We start from the raw sequence: 25,077 nt of genomic DNA on the forward strand, positions 1-25,077 counted from the left end.
CAGGAGGAGGAGTAGCAGGCTCTCAAGCAAGAGGCTCAATCGGTTTCTCAGGGTTCATCACGACAAGTTGTTGGATAGTCCGACCAATGCGTAATTGTGGAGAATGCGCAAGAACAGGGGGAGAGAGTAGAGTTAGAAGGGCCCACTCATCGAGTGACTCCTAGTGCAAGGAGAGGACGAGCTAGGTGGGCAAATCAAATGATTAGGGAGGCTTAGGAGAGAGTTGGAGCTCCCAGCTCAACATTCAGACAGAGTAAACAACCATAGCGATATACAACGTACATGGTACTTACGACTAAGGTGATAGACTCAGAGCCTTCTTGTTACAAGGAGGCAACTTCTTAGTAGGTATGGTGAGATGCCATGGTGGAGGAATATTCCTCTATCATGCAGAATGACGTCTGGGAGATTGTGCAAAGACCAGTTGGCAAGTCAGTGGTTGGTTCACGTTGGGTGCATGGCTTCTTCAGAGTGAAAGCGGTAGTGGGGAGCGACATTTTCAAAAGCGCTCAGGTCAGGAGTGATTTTAGGATCCAATTTTATATGGTATATATTTTTATATATTTTGATGCATATATGTCAACAAAATCATGTAGAATGATGAATTAGTGATAAAAAACATAAAGACATGGATTAAACCATATAACATCATTCATCTAGTAGTTATAATCTTCATCATCTACAGGTCCACAAATTACAAGTTCTCTTTTATATAGCATGTAAGGGTGCACATAACCAAAATAGCATCGAGTGCAATCCATCTTTGAACTGAAAATACACCAACCAATAGGCTCTAGATGGCCTCTAATATCCAAAAAAATCATGCTACAACAATTACCTACGTATCATCAAAATCATTTCTTATCTTGGGATCTTTGTCATTAATATCACCCTCTAAGCATTAACATAAGATAGAAAAAACGTAGCATGTCAAGTCAAGATTTGTTTGTGTGATGGGTACATTTTTAGTAGGGTCATGATAGAGAAGTTTGACAACCAATGTCACTAACATGAAGGTACATAAAGGGCTTGGTGCTGTTGATCAAATACGAGTTTCAAACCCTAGTACATAACAAAATCCAATGGAAACATTGCAATCCCCCCAATCCTGAAATCGTGAAAAGCTGATAAGTCTAGTGGATTTTGAGTGAGATTTAAAATTCTACTTTCTCCATATGAAATCCAATGAGGTCGAAACCACTCTCAAACATCTAGAGTCATTTGACGACAATGTTAAAAATTTAAGTAAAAGGATGAAAATGAAAGACAAAGGAGAATGTCACTTTAACATTTAACCTTTAACATTTAAGAATTTAACATTACGATGAATTGCATATCAATACTAAGGCCATAGGGTTGAGCATTAGGTTGCCCCACTAAAAAAGTTCTTGTTTCTTTGAAAAAAATGCATTTGGAACGTCTTTGCGATTTTTTTGTTTTTGTTTTTTTTTATTATTATTATTTTATTTTATTTTGTTCCTTGGGTGCGGGAGCGAGCTACTGGGTTTCTCTTGATGCTCTCCCGCTTGGAGTGCGCTTCAAGAGCGGATTCGAAGGGGGGGTGCTCCCCCGTAGCTCTGGTTGGGTTTACAAGATTAAGTATGCAGTTGATGGTAGTATGGAGAAGTGTAAGGCTAGATTTGTTTCCAAAGGGTTTTCTCAGGTTGAAGGGATAAACTATGATGAGACATTCGCACTAGTGGCCTGATATTTGTCCATTAGGACTATTTTGGTGATTGTACTGCGGATGGGGTGGAAGATCCACCAAATGCACGTGACGATCACCTTCCTTAATGGAGTTGTTGAGGAAGAGCTATATGTTGAGCATATTGAGGCTTTCAACAGAACAAACATGTGTTTAGGTTGAAGAGAGCTCTTTATGGGCTGACCAACTCACACCAACGGGGCCCATAAACTCTTGGTGTTACATCTCCTCGGGTTAGGGTTTTGGTTGTCTAAGGTTTGCTCTTATTGTTCAATAATAAAAAGGCCCTTGAGCCTCATTGTAACGTAGTTCAGAGGCATGTAGCTGCCACATCTCTTCTCAGAGATAAGCTACCATCGCTCGAGCTAGTCTTATTTCCATTTTGTTTGTAAGCATATTTCAATATTTGATATTAATGAAATGAATTGTTATTTCTATTGCATCTTTGTATTTATGGTTATATTTGTAATTTGTTACGTTCTTGTTTAAATCCAGATCAGTGGTATCAGAGCAGTTTCTCTTTCTCTGTTTTTCTTTGCATGTCCCCTACGAGGTTGGGATATAAGGATTTAGGGCTTGAACTGGTCGAATCTTTGCAAGACCAACCTCGCAAATCCCAATGACCTCCCATGGCGGATGAAAAGAAAGACGAGGGGGCAGGAGATCCTATCAAAATCTTGCTCGAGGAAGCCCACTAGCGACAAAGGAACGCGATGATGGACAACTTTGCCCAGATCCTTCAGTCGCTACCCAGGGACGACACATCTACTTCTAGCAGCTACTCTGGAAGCACCACACCCTTTAAGGTACAAGTTAACTTTGACATTCCCATATTTGAGGGTCAGATAGATGCAGACGTTGTAGATAAATGGTTAAATCTGCTAGAAGGATATTTTTCCATCCATGATTTTTCCAGCCAGGGAAAGATCACCTTTGCACTTTTCAAAGCAGCCCCCCACGTCAAGGATTGGTGGTAAACCTACTGTGAGTAGAAGGATGAAAGTACGAACTCACTGTTTTCAACCGCACCCACTTGGAACTTGTTCCATAATGCCATCAAGGAGTAGTACTACCCTATCAGGAGCTATGAGGATAAATACATAAAGTGGACAACGCTGCGACAAGGAAGGGACCAAGATGTGCCGGAGTTTACCAATGTTTTTCATACCCTTCGCACAAAGTTGGGTATCAAGGATTTTGAGAAGCATTTGGTTCTCAAGTACCTCGGCTGCCTACACAGGTACATCCAGGACAAGATGGAATTCCTGGACATCTCCTCGCTCAGCACAACATACCGATATGCGGTCAAGATCGAGCAAAAGTTTAAACAGAAGAAGCAAGAATTTGGATCTGCGAATTTGGAGCAAGGGAAAGGTGCCCCTAAACCGCGAACAAAGGACAAAACCAAGGTGGGGCGGTCTAGGAGAACCCGCCAAAGCCGCAAGTAGAGAACAACGGCGCAAAACCGAAGAAAGACAAGGGAAAGTGGTGTGAGTTCCATAAGAGATCCACTCACAACACAAGTGAGTGTCGGGCCAAGCAGTCACTGGTGGCCGAGCTAAAGGCTTCGGAATCAGATGCATGTTATGACTTTGAGTTAGAACCCGACAAGGGGAATGACAAAGGGAAGCAGATTATCGATGTGGAGCCCAACGCCACCGTTGCCACCACAAAGATCTAGAAGGAGGAACCCGAAGATCCAGAGGAGGAGGAGCGCCTCATCCACTCCAAGATGTGGGTAAAGGGTTCCCCACTACAGTTCATTGTTTGACAGCGGGAGCCAAAAGAGCCTCATTTCGGCAGAGGTCGTGAAGCGGCTGGGCTTACCGACCACAACACATCCACAGCCTTACACCATCGGGTGGATTCACCAAGGACGAGATCTTCGCGTGCGCCAACAGTGCTGCCTTCCATACAACATCAAGCCCTTCACGAATGAGGTATTATGTGACATTGCTCCCCTTGATGTTGGTGATGTATTATTAGGCCAACCATACTTATGGAAGCGACACGCTGTGTATGAGTCAAGGCCTCGTGCTGTTATTGTTACTTTGGGAAATAAGTTGTACGGGATACCAGAGGTGGCATTGCTTACCGCCATCTCTTTGGTTACTGCAAAACAATGCAGTAAGCCCATTTCCAAAACCGGGAAATTTGTTTTCCTGATGATACGCCCTCATGGAAAGAAGAAGATGGGGGCCACGACCTCTAGATAGGGCCCCTCCGCACGACAATAATAGATGGACAAGGTCGTGGAGGAGTACGAGGATATCTTCACCTCTCCCACAGGGGTGCCTCTGCACTGTCAGGTTAAGCACTTCATTGATTTGACCCCAGGTGCGTCGTTGCCCGATGGACCAATCTATCGGCGCTCCATTTTGGAGAACGACGAAATCAAGAGGCAAATTGAGGACCTGCTGCAGAAAGGTCGCATCCGTTTGAGTTCATTGCCCTGTGGGAGCTCGATTGTGTTGGTACAGAAGAAGGATGGTACTTGGAGACTCCGTATTGACTACTGGCGCTGAACAAGATCACTGTCCGGAATAGGTACCTGATCCCATGGATTGATGACCTTCTGGACCAACTGAAGGGGGCAAAATATTTCAGCAAGATCGACTTGAACTATGGCTATCACCAGGTACCAATCGAACACTCCGATGTGTGGAAGATTGCATTCAAAGCCAAGGAGGGCTATTCGAATGGTTGGTTATGCCTTTTGGGTTGACGAATGCTCCTGCAACCTTCATGAGGCTGATGGATGACATCTTGCGGCCATTCACCAACTCATTTATAGTGGTATACTTGGATGACATCTTGATCTTCAACCAAAGTTGGGAAGAGCACCTCCACCACCTCCACCACGTCTGACAGGTTCTCCAAACACTGCGGCAACACAAGTTGTGTGCCAATTTGGAGAAATGCACTTTTGGCATGACCTAGGTTCAGTATCTGGGATACATTATTGATGAACAAGGGGTGCATGTGGATCCAGCCAAGATCCAAGTCATTCGGGATTGGCCAACCTAAACTACTCTGACAGAGCTCCGTAGCTTTCTGGGTCTTGCCAATTTCTATCGCAGGTTCGTGTTGGGATTCTCTCGTATCACTTGGCCCTTGAGTCAAGTCACCAAGGGAGGAGTGGAAGCAAAATTCTTTTGGTCTGAATGTCAACAGAAGGCATTCACAGAGTTGAAACATCGCCTCTACTCTACACTAGTTCTCACTTTACTAGGCTTGCAATAGCCATTTGAGATCGAGGCAGATGCCTCTGACTATGCTATTGGGGTAGTACTTACTCAACAGGGGCATCCAGTGGAATATCACAGTGAGACACTTTTAGACACAGTTCGGAAGTATCCCACTTATGACAAAGAGATGTATTCCATTGTGCAGGCTTGTCGACAATGGAAGCATTACATTTTGGGGGAGGAAACGGTCATCCACACAGACCATCGACCTCTGCAGTTCATACAGATGCAAGGGAAGTTGTAGAATGATCGCCATCAAAAGTGGTCCACATACCTGCAACAGTTCCATTTGAATATAAAGTATAAGAAGGGTGGCACCAATAATGTTGTAGACTGCCTTAGCCGACCATCGATCATGGCGTTAACCACCGTGTTCAACTCTTGTGGGCACAAGACTTCTGATTGGCCACTTCTCTACAAAAGTGACCCAGAGTTCGGCCACACATACCAGAGGCTCTTGGAGGGTCAATAAGTTCTAGATTTTCACCTCCAGGATGCCCTGCTATACCACCTGGGACACTTTTGTGTTCCTTCAAGCGAGCGAGCCAAGATAATTTGGGAAACGCACTATAGTCGGGCCGTTGGGCATTTCGGGGTCGAGAAAACAATGACAATATTGCAGAAGTATTTCTACTGGACGAATCTTTGACAGGATGTCGGGAAGTACATTAGAACCTACACTGCTTGCGCCATTGCCAAACCGACCATCAAGAAGCAAGGCCTATATACTTCGCTGCCTACCCCTAGTCGGCCTCGGGAATCCATCTCCATGGATTACATGATGGGCCTTCCTTCTACTAAGCATGGCAACGACTGTGTTTTTGTGGTTGGCGAAGATTCTCGAAGATGGCCATTCTGGCGGTCTGCAAGAAGAATATCACAGCAGAAGCCAGTGCTAAACTCTTCTTTGAACGAGTGTTGGTACACTTTGGGATCCCACAGTCTATCATCTCAGATCAGGACAGCAGGCTCCTCAGTACATTTTGGTCCAGTTTCTGGTCGATGCTAAACACCAAGCTCACTAAGTCCACAACTTTCCATCCCTAAAATGATGGCCAGACAGAGGTCGTCAACAGGATGATCGTACACATTCTGTGCATGTACAACTCAAAGCATCCACACACATGGGATGAGAGCCTTCCCTATGTCCAGTACAGCTATAATCGGGCTCTCCACAGCTCGACTGGCCACAACCCTTTTCAGGTGGGCTTGGGATTCTAGCCACTATGTCCCATTGATGTGGCCATACCATTTGCATCTATTGAAGCAGATTCGGTTCATGTCCAGTCGGAAGCGGATAAGGCAAAAAACTTCATTAAGCACATCCAACATATCCGCCAGTAGGTCCACGACATTCTGGAGAAATCAAATGCCAAGTACAAGCAACGACATGATCAACATCGGGTGCCACACAAGTTCCGGGTGGGGACAAAGTCTGGTTGTGTTTGCAGAAGGAACGCCTTACCGAAGCCTATCGTAAACTCAGACCACTCCGATATGGTTCTTACACCATTAAGGCTGTGGGAGACAATGCATTTGAGCTCAGCATTCCCCCATTCCTTGGCGTGCACCCAGTGTTCAATGTAGACCGCCTTCGACCATAATTCCTACCTTTGCTGGACACATCAGACATTGCGGAACAACTCACACCTACAGAGTTAAATCTAGATTGCATGGAGCAAGCCACAACTGATCGGATCATGGACACATAGATCAAGAACACTCGCCAGCAGAAGATCCAACTGTATCGAGTTGTCAAAGCAGGCCAACTCCTTCACCAGGGAAAGTGGCTCACTAGGGATCAAGTTCAACAGAAGTTTCCTCATCTCATGGAGGAACTCAACGCAATGGGGACCATTGCTTCCTAAGGGGGGAGGAATGATCCAGGTGGATATTGGTGGCCACCCGCCAATTCCACTTGGAACCCCACCATTGTTTCTTTCAGTTTTTCAGTTTCCTTAATTGTAGCACAATTTACTATTTTTAGCAGTTTTCAGGTCCTAAACTTCCGAAGCCGTTTTGAGGCCCTAAACGACATTTTTTTGGCAATCTATTGTCAATGATTTTCTATCTAAAATCGTTTTTTTTGTCGTAGTCCTCTGAGAGATCTTTCCAACTGGTTATCATGCGTGTCAAACGAAGATAATACGACCAAGTCGCGACCCTGAGAAGTTGGCTGTCCAACTCACCCCAACGGGGCCCATAAACTCTTGGTGTTACATCTCCTCGGGTTGGGGTTTTGGTTGTTTAGGGTTTGCTCTTATTGTCCAATAATAAAAAGGCCCTTGAGCCTCATTGTAATGCAGTTCAGAGGCATGTAGCCACCACATCTCTTCTCAGAGATAAGCTACCATCGCCCGAGCTAGTCTTATTTCCATTCTGTTTGTAAGCATATTTCAGTATTTGATATTAATGAAATTAAGTGTTATTTCTATTGCATCTTTGTATTTATGGTTATATCTGTAATTTGTTGCGTTCTTGTTTAAATCCGAATCACTTAGACCAGAGGTGAGCGAGTGGGTCCTACTCTCTATAGGAATTTCACAGGGTCATTGATGTATCTAGTGAACAAACGACTAGACATTTGCTTCGCAGTCAACTAGTTGAGCCAACCAGAGTGCATTGGGTTGCTGCCAAGCATGTATTGAGGTATCGCAAGGGCACAACAAATTATTGTTTATTGTGTAGACAGTTTGATGGAGTGAGTCTTTAGGGATTCACAAATGCAGATTGGGCAGGGGGTCCAACAAATAGGAAGAGAAGTTCAAGTTGTGCTTTCAGTGTTGGGTCAACAGTTGTTTCCTAGTTCAACAGGAAGCAAAGATCAGTGGGACTGAGCTTAGCTGAGGCCAAGTTCATGTTGCTAGTCTTCAGGGATTCACAAATGCAGATTGGGCAGGGGGTTCAACGGACAGGAAGAGAAGTTCAAGTTGTACTTTTAGTGTTGGGTCAATAGTTGTTCCCTAGTTCAACAAGGAGCAAAGATCAGTGGGACTGAGCTTAACTGAGGCCAAGTTCATGGTTGCCAGCTTGGCAACTTTTTGAGGCTACTTGGTTGAAGAAGCCACTTGTTGGGTTGTTCAGTCAAAGATTGGAGCGCATGGTCGTAAACTGTGATAATCAAAGTTGCATCAAGCTCTATGAAAATCTAGTGTTTCATGACTGCTCCATGCACATCGAGATCAGGGACCACCATATCAGAGTTTGTGTTCAAAGGGGTAAAGCCAGACTTCAGACAACATATATCTTGACCAAGGCATTGGCAAGAGGCAAATTCGTCTACTTCAGAGATAAACTGGGTGTAGCACAAAACACCTTCCTCTCTAAGAGGGAGTGCTAATTGAAGTTAGAGATGGAAGGTCTCTGTGAAATTTAGAAGTGCGCTAAATTTGCTAGTGGAACCCATGAGTGAAGCTAAAGTGCAATTATACTTTTTTTGTGTGTAAGTTCGGCAACAATGAGGCTACATCATGGTTGTCTCCAAGAACAACACCCGAATAGGGTGGGGAATTGAACCGGTGTCTTAACATCTAGGAGTGCCTTAATAGCGCACCCAATCACCATCTATCCAAGACCCTGTGGACTAGGCGCAGTTATACTTTCTCTTATTTTTGACTTGGGAAAATTTTCTATTTATACTATAGCCAAAAATAGTAAATCGAACTCAGCCATGCATGAAGATTTAACCTCAATTCGACTTGAGTTTAGTGAGGCAGTTCGACTTGAGCTCAAAGAGTCAGTTTGACTTGTGTTCAAGGAGCCAGTTCGACTTGAGTTCAAGGAGTTAGTTCGCTTGAGTTGAGGAGCTATTTTGATTCTATAAAGAGGAAGGGCGCAGACTTGGTAATCATGTGATTCTGCACTAGAGAAACGTGTGTGTTTGAGCTCAGCAAAGGAGTTTCCAGTTCAGCGTGTGAAGGCAGAGAAAGAGGTTGAATAGCCTCAAGAGATTTCTAGAGCCAGAGCTTATCACTTTTAAGGCCAAGTTGGCTTGCGCAGAGAGGCAGTCTTAGCCTGTACAGTCCGTACACTGCGCATGAGAGAGTCTGAGTTGATCAAGGGTGCACAGATCAGTGTGTTGAGGATCAGTAAATTGTGAGGGAATTTTTCCCAGTACCTTGTAATCAATTTCTGAGATTTTGCTGAGCAGATTAATAAAAACACACAAGTTGGCAGGTTTTCCCCAGTTGGGGTTTCCTGGGTAAATTCTGGTGTATTGTTTATTGAGTGCTTGTGTATTCGTGAATTTATTTTCCACTGCTATTATTTGTTAGAATACTCAGCATATTTAGTAAAAGGGTTTGGAGTTCAGTTTTCATTTTTCCTCATCTCAGAATTTTTATTAAATTAGCAGCTGAGTATTAGAAAGCTAACAATAAGTTCTACCCACTGTCACATTAGTGGAAACTCGCTTCACTTTAGGCCGGCTCTCCCTCGACCCAAAGGGGTTTTCCTTGGATGAGATCTCTAAATCAATCCTTATTAACCCAAAAAAATAAAATCAGATTTGGCTGTCCAGTACTTTATAATTTGCAATGAATATATGGTCGTGGATTCAAGTAGAATAGTACCTAATCCTTGGGCAGTGGGTCAAAACACTTTAAGACTTGGAGAATTCAACAATAAACAATGTTCAACCATTAATGATTCTTATCAGCAGTCTTTCTTACTGATATGAGTTCTATGAAATCACTTTTCAGCCAACATACCAAGTTCATAAAGATGCTATGATATCTTTACAATATATTTGTTCATCACATAACATCAGAATCTGATTAATGAAGTAAAAGACAACTTTATATTAGAATAACAGCCCAAGTTCGAAGCATAATCCAGTCCTGAAATTTATTGACCTTGGGAGGACAACAAGTCATTCTTCAGGTCTCTTATTCTGTTAAATAGACCATATAATGGGAGCAAAATTTACAGGATAGAAAAGAGGAAACAAGGATATAGTAACAGCCTTGCAAGTGAAGATTACAGCCCTAAGTATTTTGTCAATGAAGCTTCAAACCTGCACAAGACATATTCAAGTATAGCCCAATGGTCGAGGGATTTTTCTACAATGAAAGCACACTCTGCAGATGAGGATGTGGCTCCCGTCTGGTAGTTCCATTTACAGCCCATATAATTTTCTAGAAACTCCTAGTGCAACTTGTTCTAGAAACTTTCAAGTAGAGATACCTCTAGAAGAGGTTCCAGATACTTCTATGTGTGGTGTCCTCCCTTTTATGTGAAGAATAGTGTATTCTAGATACGTCTATGTGGGGTATTCTCCACTTATGTGAAGAAAAGTGTTTTCTAAAGACATCTATAATGGGTGCTTCTTCTAGAGGTTTTTTGATTAAATTCTGATAAATAATCAAAATAATACTCTAGAAGTTTATGGACCGATCATGAAATAAGTTCTAGAATTATCTTGAAGGTAAGGCACTTTTCATGAGAGATCTTCTAGCAAATCTTTAAAATAACAATAGAAATGCCAAAGGTACTAGTGTCTTCTAGACACTTTTCATGTAGAGTGCTTCTCACAGAATGGGCTCCTTGACTTTCAATTGTGTGCTCATGTGCTAGGTTTTCTTGTTCATGCCTCCAAATATGCAACTCTTGCCTTGATGAGTGTGAAATGCCTCACAAGTATCCTTAATGAAAAATATATAGAAGATTCATGCAAAGGTGAATCATTACGGCATGTGCAAAGTTGCGTGCAAATGTGTGACCTCATCACTCTAACACGACTTAAAAGATAGAACTATCTCCCAATTGTGTGAAAAAAAGACAAACCAAGTTACCAACATATGATTTGTGGCATGTGGTTGAAAGAATGCATATTGAATTTTCTATTTTTGGGTGCTAACATGTGTAATAGTGAAGGATTGGGAGAGGCTTTTGGTGTCCAATGAGGATGTAATGGGTTGAGGCAACTCGAGAGCTTGAGGTTGTTTGTCGGCATTAGAGCCTTTCCTGCTGATGGCAGTCCACTCGTCCTATCCAACGTTCAAGGTGTCTAGGGGCTTGGTTCGTGTGATGAGCTTGAGACCCCTTGAGGATTGCATGTTGAGGTTTGACCATGAGTGGGCAATCTACAACTCAATATGTCGAGCTTTGACAACATAAGCAAGTATTTAGTAAGTTAATATAATGAATACTTTTGGTGTCCATTTTTTCTTGGATATTGATAGATTGTCTTGGGTCCTAGAGAAATTAACTGAAATGCAAATCCTCTTTTTAGGTCTTCCATGGAAAACCCTATTGCACTCATGGCATATGAATTACCCTTAGGGCTGAGTTAATATTTCCAAAAAATAGTGCAAGCTTGTGAATTCAGTACACACTAGGAAGTGTTGTTGCGCTGAAGCCTTTGTAGAGAAATCCTCTATCTAGTGTGAACAAACAACCAATGTATTCTTAGATGATGGTAGGGAGCTCATGGCCTCCCTAAACTTGGACATAAAACTTCTTGGTCGTGTTTCTAATGCTTGTGATACACTGGTCAAAGGGCTTCTAGGCTTCTTGGACACAAGCTCTGATCATGTTTTTAGATGGGATGTGGCCAATAGAGCATCCGATTAGGGCATTGCTAGAACAATTTAACTAGCTTCATTGTGCTGAGAGGTGCTCTCCAGCCTAGTATTGTAGAGATGTTGTAATGTCTTGTCCCATCCTGGTTAACATTTTGACTTTAGTAAAATTACATAAAAATAAAAATAAATAAAATAAAATAACATATTAAAATGGTCAATTTACCATCGATGGTTTTTAGACTCTAGATTTTGAATATAATATTTTAAAATGTAATATTTTTATTTTAAAAAATAATATAATAATCTTTAAGATAATATTTTTTAATCTTTTTAATAAAATTCATTTTTTAACTCGGTGAAAATAAAAAATAAAAATAAAATAACCATATGTGAATTTTTTTTACTCGGTCAATGTAAAATAAAATAAATTAAAAAGCAACGTTAAAACAAAAACAACTTCATGGTATTGACCCGTGGTATGAGAGCCCATGGTATTCATGTGGAATATAGCCTCTTTAAACGGGGAAATTAAATGAGCTTAGATCCATCTTCACTATAGATTTACCAAGCGCTGAGAGGGATCAAATCTCTTATTACTCTAAAGGAGGTTTGCATCTTGAGAGATTGATCCCTTTCGGCACTTGGTAGATCCAGAGTTAAGATGGATCTAGGTTGGTTATATTCATCAACGAAATACTAACTCAATGAATACAAGAGGAACAGACTCATTACTTCTTGGAAGACCTCAAGGACAAACTTGTAGGTCTTCTTGGGTGCTGTTTTCTTTTGCTGTAGTGGTAGTGCTAAGAAAAGATAAGATAATTTTATTAATGTCCAACAAGTGACCATAAATAGGCCAAATGAATTGCTAGGTACATCAAAAACAATACATAGTGAGAGTGCAAGTGCAACTCTTATAAAGTATATCTTTAACCTTCGAGGTCTAAGACCTAGAATGTAAAGTTTATCTTCTAAGAAATAAAAAGATACGAAGTCAGGCGTCCTGGAGAACAAAGTATTCCTACTAGGAGCTCGAGAATTGAGAGAAATGTCTTAAGTGGAGGTGCTTGGAGAATGTGGTCAAGGTGTAGGGGAGCCATCATTTATGGGTGAGGAGGAGGACCATTGTGGCTAAATCATCTTGTATGGTTCATTCCAATACCTTGTCAAGCTAATAGGAAAGGCTTGATTATTGACAACAAATTACAAGGTCCAATGGTGTCATGTCCCTTTTCAAACGCATTTGTAACAGGGTGCTACTATACAATTCTGCACAATTTTGGCTAAGGAAGAGAACCCATAATTTTCGACTTAGGGACTTGGGAGGCAATTCGACTTTATTTGGTTGCTAGTGGAATGTGGGGGCCACCCACATGGGAGTTCGAATTGGCCCATTCGAATAGCTTGGAGGGAAAGTCGAATAGGTGGATGGAGGGGCCCACATGAGGCTAGGGAGGCCCAAGGAGTTATAAGGAGGGAGCAACTATCATTGTGGATTCATTCTTACACCTTGCCATCAAAATTACTTGATTGTTCGCTTTGCTGTTTAGTTGAGTCAACCGACTGTTTAACCACAAATCTCTGAAGCGGGAGATTCAACCTCTACTTCGGAGGACCATCCGTGCCCGCCTTAGAGAGGTAGTTCCATAAGTATTTCAAGTGTTCCAGGAGTGTGTTACATCACTACCATTCAACTACAACAGGGAGTGCATATTTCTGGCTAGCTGGAGAATACGCAAGAGGAGTTTGGAGCTATCAGTGATCAAGACTTTGTCGGGAGAGTTAGAGGATTGGAAGAGCAGCAAAGGGCCAACCTTTCTTGCGAGTTTGGAGCCAGTGGATACAACATCTCCGCTGTTCAATTTACAGTTACCTGGGCCTGTGCAGAGAACCATCACTAGGCTCACGTTGGAGTTGGAGGAAGGAATTGTAGAGCTGGAGTTGCCCGAGAGAAGAAGGAGATCACTTGGAGGGCCATTTGAGGAGGATTGTTGGAGTTGGGAGAGTAGAGATCGATAGGATCAGTCACAGCAACAAAATTCGAAATTGGAGGAGGGCCAAGCTATGAAGGGTCAATTTTTGAAGGTTGGAAACAAGGGAAACCTTTTCTGGGTTTTGGGCAAGGATCACATTCCTAATTTATAGAATTTTCTGGATAGATCTAAGGGGTCAAACAACGGTCCCAACTTAGCCAACAATTAGAGGAGCTAAGGGGAATTTGGGCCAAAATTCTGAGGTCAACATTTGGCCAATTCCTTTGTGGGTTTTCCTGCATTTAGGCCAAGGAGCAAGGCGCTGAAATCTCATAATCCTCTGAGCACGGGAAGCAGTGATTCTAGCCCTTCGAAGTCAGCAGATAGAGCAGTTTTTTTGGGTCAACGCAATTCAGTTTGGTGCAACAGTTGTAGCAACCTTCAGTTCAACAAATTCTCACCTGAGTTTTGTCATGCTTGTCCATTGAGACAAGCCCAGGTGCACCATTCTATTTTACTATTGTATTTGCTCCTGAAGAAGTAATAAAATGGCCCAATAGTTCTCTATTTCCTGTGTTTCCATGGGTGCTTAATCTATGTTTCGGTTTTTTGATTGCTAGATTGTTTGCATGCTTTGTATATCACTTAGATTCTTGTTTAGGAACATTATAGTGGTATCAGAGCCATAATCTTGGCTCAGCTTGTGGGAAAGATTAGAATCAAACAACGTGGCAGTCACATGGAATGAGGTGATGAGGATACAACAAATAATGATTGATGTGGGGAAGAAGTTGATTCATTCCTTAGTTGGGAATCTGGACATGATTGCAACTGATGTGGAGTTATTGGGGAAAATTGGAGGGCATACCAGTCATTGGGTCATGGCATTCAGGAGTCCCTCTCTTTTTGGGAATTTTGTGAACTAAGGGGTATGCACAAACCAATGGAGATTCAGTGGGATTTTGCAGGGATGATGAGAAGTACTAAGAAAAAAGATGAAAGAGTAGTTGAAGGGGCCATGGTTGGCAAAGAGATAGTTGAGAATACACCCATTGATGAGGCGTCATCCATTGATGTGGTATTTGGGGTTGTGACCGAGTTATCATGTGATAACAATGCATCACAAGTTGGTGAGGTCATGGAAGACAACTTCACTGTTGTTGAGGAGCTGATAGGTATAGAGGCCTCTAGATCTATGACGGAGTTGCCAAATGATAGTCACCTAGAGTTGACTGGTGAGCATATCGTGCATATTGGGTTGTCTGTGCAGGAGCAGTCGAAGGCTCATGTTGAGCGCGTGATGTGCAGCCATCCCTTGGGCTAACCATTGATGAGGGGCAACATAGAGGTCACGCGTTGGGTTTTCAACACTGTTCACTTCAGAGGCCCACTGGTGGGGTCTATAGCATTATCAACCCACCCTTATGCGTTGGATTGAGGGAGACCGAGTTGTCTAGACATACCCGAGGGGGTGGACAGGTTAGCTTGACTGAGCTGAGCATGATACCACATCAACTTGGAGGGCTTGTTCCTTCCACAGAGGATTACACATTCGATCTCTCCTTTGGGATTGGATGGCGAGAGGTATTGAGATGGTACTCTATGGAGTAGGTTAGGTGGTTGGATACATCCATGGCCACATGTAAGCAGAGGCCATGAATTATGAGAGGGACTTGAGGCCGGGAATATTTTTGTGATCCAGGTGGGATTTTCCATCACATCATAGAGCTGGAAGGTGAAGGTAGTAGCTACGGGATGGGTTTGATGCTTGAGTGCACCCACTTTTTTAGATCTCCATTAGAGCCCCAATCAGCACTAGTGACAAGATGGTTTGACAGGCGAGCAGATAGATTTCATGAGCTGTCTTGGCATATTGACGGTGCGTGGAGTCACAGGGTGACTAGCTTACTCTGGCAGAAGCTGGTAGGAAGAGGTGGCATTGACAGGCCATTAGACAAGGCATTGTATGGAGAGCGTGCTCTCTTACTAGCATATGGGACGTAGGGGCTATTGGGGATAGGCACAGTAGTGTCATTTCCGTTAGGATGTGGGGCGTCGGGCCACTTAGGTCTTTCAGAGCAGATGGGGGCGATGCAGCCCACATCACAGAGGGCGTACTAGCAGAGAGGTCGATATTTTGGCCCATGCAAGATACTGTATGTTACAAGGTGGTACGATAGTGGGCAGTGGTACACTGGGCTACACAGAGTTATGTCATGGGGTCTAGTGTTATGGGGAGGGACACAGTTTGATGCATACAAACCCAATGTTAGGCCATAACATCCAGTGGTGTGCGAGGCTATGGAGCGAGGAGCAGGGGCTTGTAGAAGTGCATGGAGATGCAGGGTGGTGCGTCATAGTATGTTGGACTGCGCTGCGGAGTAGGAGTACCTCACATCACATTGAGTACATGCGGGGAGTGACAGGTGCATTGACACATGAAGGACCCAGGCTGGTACAAGATGGCATAGTTGTAGCCGAGGGTATCCAGCGATGTACAGGGTTAGGCCATGGTGTACAGTGGCATGTCCAGGAGTACTAGGATGATCGGTGGCATGCAGGGGTGTAGAGTGCTGCACAACGAGGTCATGGAGTGTTGCCTCCAGGGAGGCCCTTGGACGGAAACACCGGGCATACCTCTGGGCATAGTTCACCCAAGATCAACGGGGATATAGATGAGCGATACTTGATGGTATCTGCGAGGACTCACACGCCTGACCCTCTTCTACATCCCTCAAGGGCGCAGTTGATTTTGCTGTCGACGTTTTGCGCTTTAGGCATGAGCCACGGGGGACGAGGAGCTCAACCGAGATATTTGGATGAGACTCAGTGCACTAGGGGGTAGACTTTTGAGCAGTGGCATTGGGTTGGTGCGTTAGTTGATAGCCACAGGTTGGTGGATGAGGTGATCATCTGCAGGGGTGGCATATCGTTCATCATCGAGCCTACGTCTAGGGATCTAGTCCCGAATTAAAATTAAAAAAAATTAAAAAAATTAATTAGAGTTATAAAAATAAAAATAAAAAAATAAATAGAGTAAAAAAAATCCAAAAGAAAAAATAAATAAATAAAGTTTTGAAAATAAAAATAAAAAGAGAGAAAAAAAAATTTAGACCTAAACAATATATATATATATATATATATATAGATATATATATATATATATAGATATATATATACACATACAAGGAATGAGTACTGATAAGCTACATGGTGAATCAATGACGAGATGACAGACACTAAGTGAAGAAAACCCCAGCATTAAAGCTTTGAGGACAAAGCTTACGAAGGGAGAGGCTATGTTATGAATATAATTCATAACAATTAGATAAATAAAATAAATATAAATATTAAATAATTAAATATTATTTAGGTTAAATAGTCATTAAATTAAGTGAAAAGGCAACTAAAGGTCACCTGTTGAGTACAAAAGCAGGGCCTCATTGTAATCTTATATCATCTAATACAATTTTATATATTAATAAATTATTATTATTAAAATACCTCTCCTGTATTTTTAACAATTAAATCTTTAAGCTATCAGTTTTTGTGCTTCAGCATAGTTTTTATGCTACAGATCCACATACACTGAGTCGATTACGAGTATGAGATACCCATCTTTTGGTTGCATTCAGGGGGTAGCTCTTTGGCACATGTGGATTCCAGCGATCTCGGTACTACATAGTGGCAGGCACAGGGCAGATTGGCATACATCAGATTAGCCCACGATATATGGAGCCTATATAGTGATCACATGCAGGGACTAGAGATGAGGGCCAGAGGGATTCCATCGATTGTGAGGGCTATGCCACAACAGGTCTGGCTATGGGATGCGTGGATTCAGTTGATCGATAGATCGTGATGAGCGGAGTCGTGGCAAAGAGTGATATAGTTCGCTCTTGGAATGACACATGGGGGTTCACAGAGGGTTTCATCATATGGGGAGGCAGGCATTCTCTGTTGCTGCACAGATTCAGAGTTAGATTTGGATGGTAGGCCTAGGTGCCATGGAGATGCCTAGGTAGGATGTGTCTCGCCTCTTTCAGTATTCCACAATCAAGTTCCAGGGGAGGAGGATATTGATTGCACACGATGGGGAGTATGACATATTCATAGTAGCGCAGCGTCCGCATGGTGGCACCACTATGGGACTAGCAGGGAACTGGGGCATCACAACTCTTCATAGCTCAATAACGTTTAGGGATGTGCTGACTACTACAGGGGGAGATCATACAAATCTTCCATTGGGCTTTAGCGAGTCACTGATGGAGCAGGGGACTTCTGGTACTTTCATTGGGCAAGATAGTGAGTGGAGCGAGGGGAGCTTCATGTTGGACAGGATTGCCTGGGATCCTGGTATTGAAGGATTCTTCCATATCAGGACAGTGCAGAGGTCAGGCACGATCCAGTGGCACATCTGGGACCTTGGCACATTTTGCAGTGACAGTGGGGAGCAACAGTTAGAGAGGTTTCTTGCTTAGGCATTGCTTGAGGACAAATGATTTTTGGTGCATTGGAAGAGCTTGCCGGATGAGGATGCCACCTGGGAGGGTGAGCACATTTTGGAGCACCTAGCTGTGAGGTTGCTTGAGGGCAAGCAACATTTGGGAGGGGAGGACTGTCATGTCCCTTCTCAAACACATTTGTAATAGGGCGCTGCTACACAATTCTGCACAATTTTGGCTAAGGAAGATAACCCATAATTTTCGACTTAGTTTGCAAGCTCATATGGTTTACCCTTTTGGCTTTTATATGGTGGGGTTTTCCCGGTACACTGATATTCATTCAATGTAGTTTTTTGTTCTGTGATGTCCTTATTTGTTTGATGAAGTAATATATGCAGCTTTTAAAAAACACATTGCTATTTGTAAGTCTGATATCATAGACTGGTCTTTGATGAAAGAAAAATCATCCTTTCTTATTATCATATAACATTAATGGCTGGGAATTTTTTCACTTGACAAATTTGCAAAGTTGTATAGTTCCATATGAGGACTTCAATATAAGCTATTCAATTTTCTAGTTTGTGCAGAGAAGGCCTTGCAGGACGCTAATATTTGTCCTCTTGTTTTGACAGCTAAGTTACTTGTGAAGCAGCATGACACAGGCCTTAATACTTAAAAGAATGTTCTGAACACCTGATTCTTATTTGATGCCTTTTGATGGGCTAGTTGGCAACGCTTTTGTAAGCATGCCCATGTTTTCCATATTGTGGGCATGATTACGGATTCACAAAGTCTGGAGGGTAAAAGCTGTTGTGCAGGCATACATGGGGCCTCTGGCTTCCCGGATTCCCAGTGTGATGGATGTTGTTCTCAGCCTGGAAGCAGCATTACAGTTGGATTTGGAACTGATCTGCTAGATGGGAGGAGTAATTCTTGTAATACGAGTGAAATCGTCTTGCATGTGGATCTTAACCTGGATCCCTCTGAGGATTTAGGTCATCAGAAACTCCCAAAAGTTGTGGCTACTAGTAGGATGGAAGGAAGCTTATCCAGTTCATGTGTAGTCTCACGTGGTAGGAATTTTGGTGTTAATCCCCTTGACATGTCTCTAGACCACATGAATGCGAAGAGTTGCATACCAGGTTCCATAAGAGGATCTACGAGTTTTGTTGCAGGGCAAGATAGGAGAGATCGATTGCTTAGTTTATCTGCGTGTGCTGATAGCTTTCAGTTAAAGCAGAAGAGAACACAGAATGGGGTAAATCTTAACTCCAGCGGTTCAACTGAGAATGCTGTTCAGCAAGATGAGCATTTTGTTTCTGATGCTCAAACTCCCGGAAAGCCATCTTTGGATTCAGCAATTTTTGAGGAAAGATCTAGGGAAACATCATTGAAACAGAACAACTGTGTCTATAAAAGAAGAAAGGTCAGACATTCTGAAACTCTTGTTCGAGAACATATGAAGACAGCACTGATAAAAGGAGCTGCACATATAGGCGATATTGGTTCCAGTCCACTCACACAACTTGAAAAGAATCAAAATTTATTAGAAGCAAATATTATTTGCAAGAGGCAGAACAAAAGAAGTGTTGCTGGTCCTGAGACATTGTATCCTGAGAAGAATGGTTTTTCAGAAACTTATCTGAATGGCAAGAGAAATGGTAAGAGGTCCATTGTGAATGATCAAAATATTGATTCAGAGAATGATGGAAACTTTTCAGAGGAAGAAATTCTGAAGAGGGATGATAAAAGGTATGCTATTTGTACATCAAACATTGTTATACAGCCTGAATATTCAGTGGAAAGTAGTCTTTCCAGAAAGTTTGTAAATGAAAATTGTTTAGGCAATCTTGGTGATTGTAAGGTGCATACTTTGTCATTTTATTCCAATTCAGACAGAAAGGACACAAATAATGAGAATGGTGTTGAAGATACTTGTGAGAGCAATTTTACTACAGGATATTGTGCAACCTTTCCCAACCAAGGTAGCCCATCTCCGAAAAAATTAACTTGTAAAATGGGGAGAATCATAGATACCACCCATGGTGAGATTTGTGGGTCAGGTGCGTGTGCATCTTATTGTATGGATGCTACAGAAGTTGCAGAGGAAAAGGATCCTGAAAGGGAGTGGTGCATATCCATTTTGAAAGAGTCTAACTTACTTGCTTATTTGTCCTCTGAGAATGCTGCAGCTATGGAACATCCAGGTGTTGTAGGTGATGGCAAATGCAATAAAAAGTGCAAAGTATGTCGCACTTTGGAAGATTCAACTTCAACCCTGATATGCGATATGTGTGAGGAGTCTTTTCACATGTCTTGTTGCAATCCCAAAATAATATCAATACCTACGAAAGATAATTGGTACTGTACACCATGTAGGAAAAAGAGAAAGAGACCAGTGATAAAGTACTCTATTGAAAGTAGAGAAAATGAGTATGGACGGAAGTTCCGAACAGGGGTCCTAGACAAAGGTGTTCATGATAAAGTTGCCAATGAGAAAGGAGGTGACATTCTTTGGCGTATGCTTCAAGATGATGGTGCATATACAACTCAGGTTCGTATTGGGAGTGAATATCAGGCGGATGTACCATTATGGACAGGCAAGGTTACAGAGTAAGTTGAAAGTTTAAAATTGTGGCATATGGCATTCTACTAATTTTCTTTTCCTGGGGATTATGCTGAATAATATGTATAGGCCACTTTGAACTACTTGTGGTTGTTTTTAATTTGAGAAACTGTATTATTATATTTTCCTTTTATGATTGGAATCTGCGGAGCTATCATGTTCTTTTTGTTTGAAGTTTGCATTCCATTTGCTTGTTTTGTGACGTCATGTTTTTCATATTTTACTGTGAAGTTTCTTCTTTGTTCATTTTATCATCTGGGAGAAACCCTGCCTCAGGTTTACCAGTTCAAATCAACAAACTCTGAATTATTTATCGTGATCCCATCATAAACGATATTCTTGTAAATAGTACCCAAACATAATGTATGTACGGAAACAAATTTTGAAATGAATACTTTATTTGGAAGATGGTCAGCTGACACTTCTGATAATTTATGCTTGGACTTGTCTTTTGATAACAGTGTTCTGCTTCTAACATATCTGAATCTTCTTTTCACTGTTTTTGCATGATGGAATAAGATTTAGTTTTAGTTCTGTATGCTTTTCGAATTGCTTTAACATATATCATGTGTTGTACTCAAGGATTTAGTGAACTGCATGTATAAATACTTGGAAAATATTTTACCCAAAAGCAATATCTTTTGAAAATGAATCTGTAGAAAAAATTTGCCCTGAAATCACTGCCCAGTCTATGGATGTTAATCAGAAATTATTTTTTCAATTCTATTTAGCAATGCCGTGTTGTGCAAGTGACCCGTTCCTCATATTTGCTATTAGCGATTTTTTATAACATCCTCAAATTGCAAAAATAGATACTTCTATGGTGCTTCTTTTGATATGCTCTTTTTTTATTTTCTCAAATTTTGAACAAGTCTTGAATTGATATCTGTGGCTGCATGAATTGGACCACAATAGTTCCCAAACAATTTCCCTGTGCTAAAGTGCGATTGTCCAGTGTGCAAGCATCCAAATGCAATTCTTTAAAGGGGTAGATGCTGAGAATATTACTGCTGTCAAATTGTTGTGGGGAAATGGCAATTTGAAAATCAATTAGGGATTCCATCTTCCATCGATGCAGAAGGCTTCTTTGTCTTTTAAACAATCTGGAAGGCCTACGATAGCTACAAGTATTTAATCGAAGGGATCAGGAATGAATCCATTCTAGTAAATCATTGAATGACATATTGTTGTGCCAAAAGGCACTTTATACAGCCCAGTATGAGGGAGATGTGTAATTCCTTCTGTGCTCAACATAGACATAGACTAAGACATTTGCCACATTTAAAAACATTATTAACAGCAAAAAATATTTCAATGTTGGTGATAAATAAAATATTTCAATTTCCACTTCATATAAAATAATTTTATATCAGCTTTATATATATATATATCTATATATATATATATATATATATAGAGAGAGAGAGAGAGAGAGAGAGAGAGAGAGAGAGTAAAAAAGATCTTATTGGGCCAAGAGATGCTTTCTACTTCCCAGTATGTAGGGGATGTGCATTTCCTTCGTTTCTTAACATGGAGTTGACATGTGGAATTTTGATGTGGGGCTATAAATAAAGATTTTAGTGTGCACATGAAGTAAGATATCAATACCAACTTTTTATAAAGCTATTGTGTTGAGATATCAAGGGGCAGCTAAATTAGTTGATCTCTCAATCTTTGATAACTATTTGTGATGTTATTTTGTAGTGTTCCTAAACAGAAATATAAGTGATATACAAAGCATGCAAACAATCCAACAATCAGAAAATCGAAGCCATTTTATTACTTTTTCAGGAGCAAGTACAATAGTAAAATAGAATGGTGCACCTGGGCATGTCTCAATGGACAAGCATGACAAAACTCAGGTGAGAAAATGTTGAACTGAAGGCTGCTACAACTGTTGCACCAAACTGAACTGCGCTGTTCCAGAAAACTATTATGTCTGCTGACTTCGAAGGGCTGGAATCACTGCTTCTCGTGCTGAGACAATTATGAGATTTCAGTGCCTTGCTCCTTGGCCTAAACCCAGAAAAACCCACAAAGGAATTGGCCAAATGTTGACCTCAGAATTTTGGCCCAAATTCCCCTTAGCGCCCCTAGATGCTAGCTCAGTTGGGACCCTTGTTTGACTTCTTAGATCTGCCCAAAAAATTCTATAAAATTAAGAGTGTGATCTTTGCCCAAAACCCAGAAAAACCCAGAAAGTAATTTGGCTGGTCTAGACTTCTGAAATTCAACTCCCTTGAGGCTCAGCTTCACCTACAACTGCAAAACTCAGCTCGCTGGAATTTGCTTGTAAATCCTCCTGGAAGTGGACCGAATGTGCTGGGCTGACCTCTGCTATCAATCCCCTGACTTCCCGAATGGGCTTCCGGCCTATGGCACCTGCTCCTTAGCTCCATGAAATTGCTGGACTGGCCCTTTGCGTTGTTCCCAAGCCCAGTAATTCGAACTGCTTGGATGCTGGCTCTGCGGGTTTCGAAACTCAAAAGAAAGGTTGGCCCTTTGTTGCTCTCCCATTCCTCTAACTCTCCTGACAAATACTTGATCATTGATAGCTCCAAACTCCCCCTGCGTATTCTCTAGCTAGCCAGAAATACGCACTCCCTGTTGTGGTTGAATGGTAGTGCTGTACCACACTAATAGAACTCTTGAAATACTTATGGAACTGCCTCTCTAAGGCGGGCACGGATGGTCCCTCGAAGTAGAGGTTGAATCTCTCACTTGAGAGATGGCTAAACAACCGATTGACTCAGGTAAACAGCAGAGTGAACAATCAAGTAATTTTGATTGCAAGGTATGAGAATGCATCCAAATGAGAGCTGCTCCCTCCTTCTAATTCCTTGGGCTTCCCTAGCTTCATGTGGACCCTTCCATCCACTTATTCGACTTTCCCTCCAAGCTATTCGAATGGGCCAATTCGAACTCCCATGTGGGTGGCCCCCACATTCCACTAGCAACCAAATAAAGTTGAATTGCCTCCTAAGTCCCTAAGTAAAAAATGATGGGTTCTCTTCCTTAGCCAAAATTGTGTAGCAGCACCTTATTACAAATGTATTTGAGAAGGGACATGACAGTCCTCCCCTCCCAAATGTTGCTTGCCCTCAAGCAACCTCACAGTTGGGTGCTCCAAAATGTGCTCACCTTTCTAGGTGGCATCTGCATTCGGCAAGCTCCTCCATGCACAAAAAATTTCTTGATCTCAAGCAATGCCTAGGCAAGCATGGTAACTGTTGCTCCCCATTGTCATTGCAAAATGTGCCAGGGTCCCAGATGTGCCACTGGATCGTGCCTAACCTTTGCACCGTCTTGATATGAAAGAATCCTTCAATACCAGGATCCCAGGCAATCTTGTCTAATATGAAGCTCCCCTCACTCCACTCACTATCTTGCCTAGTGAAAGTGCTAGAAGTCCCGTGCTCCATCAATGACTCGCTAAAGCCCAATGGAAGATCTGTATGATCTCCCGCTGCAGTAGCAGACGCATCCCTAAAGGTTATTGAGCTGTGAAGAGCTGTGATGCCCCAGCTCCCTGCTAGTCCCAGAGTGGTGCCGCCATGTTGACGCTGTGCTACTATGATTATGTCATACTCCCCATCGTGTAGTTAGTATCCTCCTCTCTTGGAACTCGATAGTGGAATACTGAAAGAGGCGAGGCACATCCTGCCTGGGTATCTCCATGGCACCAAGGCCTACCCATCCAAATCTAACTCCGAACCTCTGCAGCAACAGAGAATGTCTGCCTCCCCATATGATGAAACCCTCTGTGAACCCCCATGTGTCATCCCAAGAGCGAACTATATCACTCTCTGCCACGACTTCGCTCATCACGAGTGATCTATCGATCAACTGAATCCCTGTATCCCATAGCCAAACCTGCTGTGGCATAGCCCTGTCAACAGATGGAATCCATTTGGCCCTCTTCTCTAGTCCCTGCATGTGATCACTATATAGGCTCCATATATTGTGGGCTAATCTGATGCATGATAATCTGCCATGTGCCTGCCAATGTGTACTACCGAATATTGTTGGAAGCCATGTGTGCCAAAGAGTTACCCCCTGAATGCAACCAGAAGATGGGTATCCGATACTCGTAATCGACTCAGGGTTTGTGGATCCCTCCTGTCCCTGCTGAATGCAACCAAAAGATGGGTATCCGATACTCATACACGACTTAGGGTTTGTCGATCCCTCCTATCCCTGCCAACAGTGAACCATCTCCCCTGGGTTTGCCATGTGCTTTCTCGCTAATGTGCAAATATAAGGTTTGGAGCCCAGAGACATATTGGGAAACTACCTGAGTCGTACCCGATATCCTTTGCTCATGCATGGTCTCGACATGCCTTGAGAAAAGAGTGACACATGTCTACCTCGTGACTAGTTCCCTAGACGTAGGCTCGGTGATGAACGATATGCCACCCCTGCAGATGATCACCTCATCCCCCAATCTGTGGCTGTCAACTGACGCAACAACCCAATGTCACTGCTGAAAAGTCTCCCCCTAGTGCGCGGAGTGTCACCCAAATATCTCAGGTGAGCTCCTCGTCCTCCGCTGCTCA

The 25,077-nt window shown here is 42.4% G+C and overlaps 1 protein-coding gene across 5 annotated transcripts in view; it reads left to right on the plus strand.

The window, feature by feature from the left end:
• LOC149182174 (uncharacterized) overlaps positions 1-25,077 on the plus strand; it is a 176,488-nt gene that overhangs the window by 24,493 nt on the left and 126,918 nt on the right. For all 5 annotated transcript variants that reach the window (XM_089416789.1, XM_089416787.1, XM_089416785.1 and 2 more), the window contains exon 3: positions 18,528-20,508. In XM_089416789.1, coding sequence (XP_089272915.1) covers positions 18,668-20,508 — 1,841 coding nt within the window. In that variant the 5' untranslated portion in view covers positions 18,528-18,667. The remainder of the gene's footprint in view (positions 1-18,527; positions 20,509-25,077) is intronic.

Source organism: Pinus tabuliformis, chromosome 3_2 (assembly GCF_031772625.1).
Source record: "Pinus tabuliformis cultivar Carrire ecotype Pingquan chromosome 3_2, CPIR1, whole genome shotgun sequence".
NCBI lineage: Eukaryota > Viridiplantae > Streptophyta > Pinopsida > Pinales > Pinaceae > Pinus > Pinus tabuliformis.